Source organism: Eriocheir sinensis, chromosome 61, assembly GCF_024679095.1.
Source record: "Eriocheir sinensis breed Jianghai 21 chromosome 61, ASM2467909v1, whole genome shotgun sequence".
In the NCBI taxonomy this organism is placed as follows: domain Eukaryota; kingdom Metazoa; phylum Arthropoda; class Malacostraca; order Decapoda; family Varunidae; genus Eriocheir; species Eriocheir sinensis.
The window spans coordinates 2,587,006-2,594,505 of NC_066569.1; the positions used below are offsets into that span (position 1 = coordinate 2,587,006).

General features: G+C 46.4%; 1 protein-coding gene across 5 annotated transcripts in view; it reads left to right on the forward strand.

Moving 5' to 3' along the window:
- LOC126986112 (longitudinals lacking protein, isoforms A/B/D/L-like) overlaps nt 1–7,500 on the forward strand; it is a 91,792-nt gene that overhangs the window by 76,597 nt on the left and 7,695 nt on the right. Inside the window, exon 5 of one of the 5 annotated variants that reach the window (XM_050841821.1) lies at nt 5,654–6,582. The exons of 3 other annotated variants lie outside the window; for them this stretch is intronic. In XM_050841821.1, coding sequence (XP_050697778.1) covers nt 5,654–6,445 — 792 coding nt within the window. In that variant the 3' untranslated portion in view covers nt 6,446–6,582. Of the gene's footprint in view, nt 1,308–5,653; nt 6,583–7,500 lie in introns of those variants that run through there. One more of the 5 variants, XM_050841820.1, reaches the window with a different exon arrangement.

Here is a 7,500-nt window from a genome sequence, read left to right on the forward strand (position 1 = left end):
CACACTGGGGAGAAGCCGTACGCATGCCCCCACTGTCCCTACCGCGCCGCCTACACCTCCTCCCTTAGAGACCACACCCTCTTGCACCATAGCGGGTTGGAGGCTTCTTCGGCGGCGGCGGCGGCATCTGGGTCTGGTTCGGGATCTCTTGCGGCATTCGGTTCTTCGGCGTCGTTGAGGGATCCCGGTCTTCTGCAACACAGCGGGTTGGATCCTCCTTCGGCGTCTGCGTTACCGTCGGCGTCTGGTTCTCCGTCAATTGGTTCTTCTTCTTCTTCGTCTTCTTCTTCGTCCACTTCTTCGGGAGCTCTTGCGACTACGGCGACGGCGATATCTTCTGCGACCTCACCTCCATCTTCTTTATCATCAGCTCCTCCTCCTCCTCCTCCTCCTCCTCCTCCTCTTCCTCCTTCTGCGTCGTCGTCTTCGTCCTCGTCATCAGCGCTCTTGTAGTGATTGTTCTATGTAGGTATGTTGGTCTTGTTATTGTTGTTATTGTTGTTGTAGCAGTAGTGGTTGTAGTAGTAGTAGTTGCAGTTGTGGTCGTGTTAGGGAGGTAAGGGAAGGGGAAGGGAAGGAAAGAGAAATGAGGGAAGGGAAGGAAGGAAAGGAAAGAGAATTAAAAAGAAAGAAAAGGAAAGGGAGACAAGGAAAAACCGTGTGTGTGTGTGTGTGTGTGTGTGTGTGTGTGTGTGTGTGTGTATGTGTGTGTGTGATATCGTTCATCTGATCACGTCTGTTTGTTTCTTTCTTCTCCTTCCTTTCTTCCTTTCTTCCTTCTGCTATTTCATCTTCCTTTTTTTATTCTGTAAATGAGGACGCGAGAGAGAGAAAGGAGGAGGAGGAAGAGGAAGGAAAGAAGGAGGAAAAAGAAGGAGGAAGGAAAAAAATATAACATGTAAGACAAGAACGAAAAAGAGAAGGCGAAAGAGGAAGAGGAGGAGTAGGAGGCGCTAAGTTAAGGAGATGAAAAATGGGAAAGAAAAATACGAAGAAATAAATGATAAAAAAAGAGTAAGAGAAAGACCTTGCCCGTTCGCCTCTGCCAGCCCCCCAGCCCCCCAGACCCCAGACCCCCAAACCCCAGACCCTCATACCAGCCCCCTAGCCTTCAGTCCCCCAGTGCGATAGTTTTCGATACAGTCACACCCCAGTCCACCAACCCCCTAGTTCCCCAGTCCCCAGTCCACCCCAGTAAGCAAGTCCCCCAGTTCCCAGTCCCCTAGTACGCCTACACCCCAGTCATCAAGTTTTCAAATCCCCAGTCCCTCCCAGTTCTCAGTTCCCCCCCTCTTCCGTAATCTAGATCCCCAGTAAGTTAGCCCCCCCAGTTCCCAGTCCCCCCAGTTGGTCTCACCCCAGTTCACAATCCCCTAGTCTCCTATAGTCAGTCACACCTCAGTCCCTAAAGCCAGCAACCCCCCAGTTAACTAGCACCCCAGTCCGATAGCTCCCTAGTCTTCCAGTGCCCCAATCAGCTAACTTCCCAGTCCCCATTCTTCCCCAGTCTTCTCAAGTCCACCAGACCCCAAATCCTCAGTTCCCGAGTCCGCCAACCCCCCAGCAAGTCAACCCCCCAGTGTGCCTGCCCCCAAGTTAGCTAGCTCCCCAGTCCGCCATCTTCCGAAACAGCTAGAACCTCAATCCTCAGACTCCCACAGTGAGCCAGTGTACCCGTCCCCCAGTGTGTTCGACCCCCAGTGTACCCGCCCCTCAGTCGCCCGCCCCAGCACAATCTCACCGTCTGTCTCTCCCCCAGGCGGTGCAGAGGGCGGTGGCGGCGCTGGGGGGCGGGCGGCTGGTGTGTCCGGTATGCCCACGGACCTTCAGCGCAGTTGACGACCTCGCGCGGCACATCCCTCTGCACACCTTCGACAAGCTGTACCGGTGCCAGCAATGTCTCTACCGCACGGACAGCCGCTCCAACCTCCAGCGGCACCTCAGGACACACACGGGGGAGAAGAGACACGCCTGCCCTGTGTGTCCGTATCGCGCGGGGCAGAAATCTGATCTTAGGAGACATCTTCGGGTGCACGCACTGAAGCAGTACAATAACGTCTTCAGGTGCCGGCTATGCTCCGCCACGTCCCCATCCGCTATAGCGTTCGCGAGGCATATCCTTGAGACCCACGCCCAGGCAGAGACCCAGAGACAGGACCCATTGTTGCAGGAAGACCCAGTTGCGGACCCGGTTGAGGAAAGGGTTTTGGGTCCATTGAAGGTGTTCTTGGGGGTCAATCTGCGACTTCTTCGGCTGCGTTGGGTTCATCTAGTGCTCTTGGATCGGGTTCAGTTGCTCCTCCGACTACGATTTCTTCTTCTTCTAGTTCGACTTCTTCTTTTTCTTCTGTTGTTCTTCCTCTTCCTGGTTCATCTTCGTCTTCTGCTGTTTCGAGTCTTCCTCCTTCTGGGGAGCTTAGGAGGGGGCCTGATTCTTTCTTCCTCCTCCTTCCCTCCTTCTCCTTCTCTTCCTCCTGATGTCCCTCCTCTGTCTCCTCCTCCTCCTCTGATTCTACTTCTAGGATCACTGCTTCTCCTCCTCCTTCTTCTCCTCCTCCTTCCTCCTTCTTCTCCTCCTCCTCCTCCGACTTCTACTGCTCAGGAAGATTCTAAGGAAGACCCTGATCAAGATTCGTAGACCTCCTCCTCCTCCTCCTCCTCCTCCTCCTCTTCTTCTTTCTTCCTCCTCCTCCTCTTCTTCCTCTTCTTATTCTTCTTATCATTCTTATTTGAATTTTATTTCGACTTTTTTCCTTTCTGCTCCTCCTCCTCCTCCTCCTCCTCCTCCTCCTCCTCCTCCTCCTCCTCCTCCTCCTCCTCCTTCCTCCTCCATCGTGTGTATGTGGGGGGCTAGGAGAGAGAGAGAGAGAGAGAGAGAGAGAGAGAGAGAGAGAGAGAGAGAGAGAGAGAGAGAGAGAGATAATTAGAGACAAATAAAAGAAAATTAAAACAGGAAATTTGTGCTAAGAGAGAAAACAGTGCCATTAGAGAGAGAGAGAGAGAGAGAGAGAGAGAGAGAGAGAGAGAGAGAGAGAGAGAGAGAGAGAGAGAGAGAGAGAGAGAGAGAGAGAGAGAGAGAGAGTACCCCTCCCCCCCTTAATAGAAATTCAACCTTATCCGGTATCAGGGAGAGAGAGAGAGAGAGAGAGAGAGAGAGAGAGAGAGAGAGAGAGAGAGAGAGAGAGAGAGAGAGAGAGAGAGAGAGAGAGAGAGAGAGAGAGAGAGAGAGAGAGAGAGAGAGAGAGAGAGAGAGAGAGAGAGAGAGAGAGAGATAGAGAGAGAGAGAGAGAGAGAGAGAGAGAGAGAGAGAGAGAGAGAGAGAGAGAGAGAGAGAGAGAGAGAGAGAGAGAATAGCTATTTTTTATTTGGTTTATTTATTTTTTTTTTTTTTTAGTGTTTATCTATCTTTAATATATTTTATTTAATCATTCTTTTGAGAGAGAGAGAGAGAGAGAGAGAGAGAGAGAGAGAGAGAGAGAGAGAGAGAGAGAGAGAGAGAGAGAGAGAGAGAGAGAGAGAGAGAGAGAGAACGAGGCCAAAAAGATTAAACAAATAAACTATAGAATAAAAGAGAGAGAAAAAAATATAGCTATCTTTGATTTGCTTTATTTTTTTTTTGTGTGTGTGTGTGTGTTTCGCTTTCTCTAATATATTTTCTTTAATCATTCTTTTTAGATTTTGAGAGAGAGAGAGAGAGAGAGAGAGAGAGAGAGAGAGAGAGAGAGAGAGAGAGAGAGAGAGAGAGAGAGAGAGAGAGAGAGAGAGAGAGAGAGAGAGAGAGAGAGAGAGAGAGAGTATATATACAAATATATTTAGTGATTTTGTGTTATTACTATTGTTTACACACACACACACACACACACACACACACACACACACACACACACACACACACACACACACACACATTTAATTCGTTTAGTAAATATTATTAGATCGAGATATTATTATTATTATTATTATTATTATTATTATTATTATTATTATTATTATTATTATTATGAGAGAGAGAGAGAGAGACTATATATACTCAGGAAAATTCTCTCATTATTATTATTATTATTATTATTATTATTATTATTATTATTATTATTATTTGCAATGAAGAAAAATAAAATAAATAAAGATTGTTTGTGTGTTCATGTGTTTGTTTGTATTTACTTGTGTACTGCCAAGGAGGAGGAGGAGGAGGAGGAGGAGGAGGAAGGAAGGAAGATTAAAGAGTATATTTCTACAATTTAATTATATTTTCTCTGTCTCCCTTTTCGTAAGTTAATATCGAAGGTAGGAGGGAAGGGAAGGGAAGGAAGGAAGGAAGGATAGGGAAGGAAAGGAAGGAAGGAAGAGAGGGAAGGAAAGATAGAAAGAAGGAGGGAAGGGAAGGAAGGAAGGAAGGAAGGATAGGAAGGAAGGAAAGGAAGGAAGGAGAGAGGAAGGAAAGATAGAAAGCAGGAGGGAAGGGAAGGAAGGAAGGAAAGATAGAAAGAAGAAAATAATAAGTACGTAAGAGGGAATAAAAGAAAGGAATATTGAAGGAAGAGAAGAAAGAAAGAAAGAACTGAAGAATGAAGAATAAAATTAAGGAATGGAGAAAAAAAGAAAGAAAGGGAAGGAAAGAAAAGAATGGAGGAAAGAAAAGGAAGGAGAGGAAGAAAGGAAAAGAAAGAAAGGAAGGAAAGGAAAGGAAAGGAAAGGAAAGGAAGGAAGGAAGGAGAGGAAAGGAAAAGAAAGGAAAGGAAGGAGAAGAAGAAAGGAAAGGAAAGGAAAAGAAAGAAAGAAAGGAAGGAAGGAAGGAGAGGAAAGGAAAGGAAAGGAAGGAAGGAAGGGAGGAAGGAAAGGAAAGGAAAGAAAAAGAAAGAAGAAAAGAAAGGAAAGAAAAAGAAAGAATGGAAGGAAGGAAGGAGAGGAAAGGAAAGGAAGGGAGGAAAGAAAGGAAAGGAAGAGAAAGAATGGAAGGAAGGAAGGAAGGAAAGGAAAGGAAAGAAAAAGAAAGAAAAAAGGAAAGAAAACAAAACAAAACAATAAAGAAAACAAGAAATAAAAAATAAAAAGAAATCAAGAAAGTTTTTAAGAAAAGTTATATATGACATTTTTCTTGTTTGTGTGTTTGTGTGTTTGTTTTGGAGGAAGATCGTGACTTTGAGGACTAAACACACACACACACACACACACACACACACACACACACACACACACACACACACACACATATACACACACACACACACACATATACACACACACACACACACACACACATTCACCCATCTCTCTCTCTCTCTCTCTCTACCTATAAAAACCTAAAAAAATATAACAAGATGAAGAGGAGGAGAAGGAGGAAGAGGAAGAAGAAGAAGAAGAAGAAGAGGAGGAAGCAGTACAGTTCTGGTCCCCTTACTTTAGAACATGTTACAACGTGTTTGAATCTGTGCAGAGGATAGAGATAGATAGATAGAAAGAAAGTTAGATAGATAGATAGATAGATAGATAGATAGATAGATAGATTGAATTGTGCGAGGAGACTCAATCGATGTTTACAAATGGATGAAGGACTTTGATAAGGGTCATATTGATAAAGCTTTCTTATGTTCTGAGGAGGAGGAGGAGGAGGAGGAAGAGGAAGAGGAATTGATTGGCCCGTTTTACCTTACAGTACCTCGAATGGGCAGGAGGAAGAGGTGGAGGAGGACGGGTGGATCAAGGGGAGGAGGAGGGCCGCGCCTACACCAGCGAAGAGATGAGGAGGAGGATGGGGGGAGGAGGAGGAGGAGGAGGAGGCTACGGGGACGAGGAAGATGACATGGATGATTATGATTATGAAGAGGAGGAGGGATACAGGCCAGGAGGAGGAGGAGGAGGAGGAGGTATAGGATCTTTAGGAGGAGGAGGAGGAGGATACACTATAGGACCAGGAGGAGAAATAGTATTCGGAAGGGAGAGAAAGGAAGAAGAAAGAGAAAGAAGAATCGGAGATGCCGGAACAGTACCGTTGGTGCCGGGATTAGGTACCGGAATCGTGCTAGGAGGCGGAATACCCGGCGGAGAGCACTCAGGACTATCCCAAATACCCGGATTAGGAGGACTAGGAGGCGGAGAACTAGCACCAGGCACCCAGCTAGTCTGCCATCAATGCGGGCGAAGCTACACCAACAAATCCACTCTTCGGCGGCATCTCCGGGCACACGATGACGACAGGCCCCACGTATGCGACACCTGCGGATACCGGGCACTACAGAGGAGCGACCTGCGTAGACACATGCGGACCCACACGGGGGAGAAACCGTATAGGTGTCCGCATTGCCAGCACCGCGCTACGCAGTCCGGGGACCTCTACCGACATATAGTTTCCGTGCATAAGGAACAGAGTCACGAGTGTTTGATGTGCGCCCACCGCGCCCCCTCCCAAGCCTCCATGGCATCGCACCTTAGGAAGAAGCATGCGTAGAGGGCCATTGAGATCATATGTGCTTCTTCCTCTTCCTTCTTCCTCCTCCTTCTGTGTTTCTCCCTCTTCTTCTTCTTCTTCTTCTTCTTCTTCTTTTTCCTCCTCCTCCTGTTCTCTTCCTTCTCTTCCTCCTCATCCTCTTCCTTTTCTTCATCCTCATTCTGTGTCTCTCCCTCTTCATCTTCTTCTTCTTCTTCTTCTTCTTCCTCCTCCTCCTGTTCTCTTCCTTCTCTTCCTCCTCCTCCTCTTCCTCCTATCATATGTACCTCCTCCTCTTCCTTCTTCCTCATCCTCCTTCTGTGTCTCTCCCTCTTCTTCTTCTTCTTCTTCCCCCTCCTCCTGTTCTCTTCCTTCTCTTCCTCCTCCTCCTCTTCCTTCTTCCTCCTATCATATGTACCTCCTCCTCTTTCTTCTTCTTCATCCTCCTTCTGTCTCTCCCCCTCTTCTTCTTCTTCTTCTTCTTCTTCTTCTTCTTCTTCTTCTTCCTCCTCCTGTTCTCTTCCTTCTCTTCCTCCTCCTCCTCTTCCTTCTTCCTCATTCTCATTCTGTGTCTCCCTCTTCTTCTTCTTCTTCTTCCCCCTCCTGCTGTTCTCTTCCTTCTCTTCTTCCTCTCTTATGTACCTCCTCCTCCTCTTCCTCCTTCTTCCTCCTCCTCCTCTATCTCCTCTTTTTTTTTCATTTTTGTTGTGGGTTTTCTTCGTCTGTAACTTCTTCTGCTCTTCCTCTTCCTCCTTCTCCTCGTCCTAGTCATCATCATCATCATCATCATTACCAATAGTGCCGTTATTATCATTATTATTATTACTATTATTATTATTGTTTAGGGTGACTTATGTTATGGTTTATTGGCGTGATTTTTGAGTTTGTGTTAAAAAGAATAAAATGAATAAAATAAATAAATGATAATAATAAAGTTGAGAAAGAGTAAACAGGATCATTATTTTCTTCCTTCCTCCTCCTCCTCCTCCTCCTCCTCCTCCTGAAGAATCAATCTCAGTGTGGCAACGTTATGCAGGTGTGTGTGTGTGTGTGTGTACCAGGAACACATAATGAAG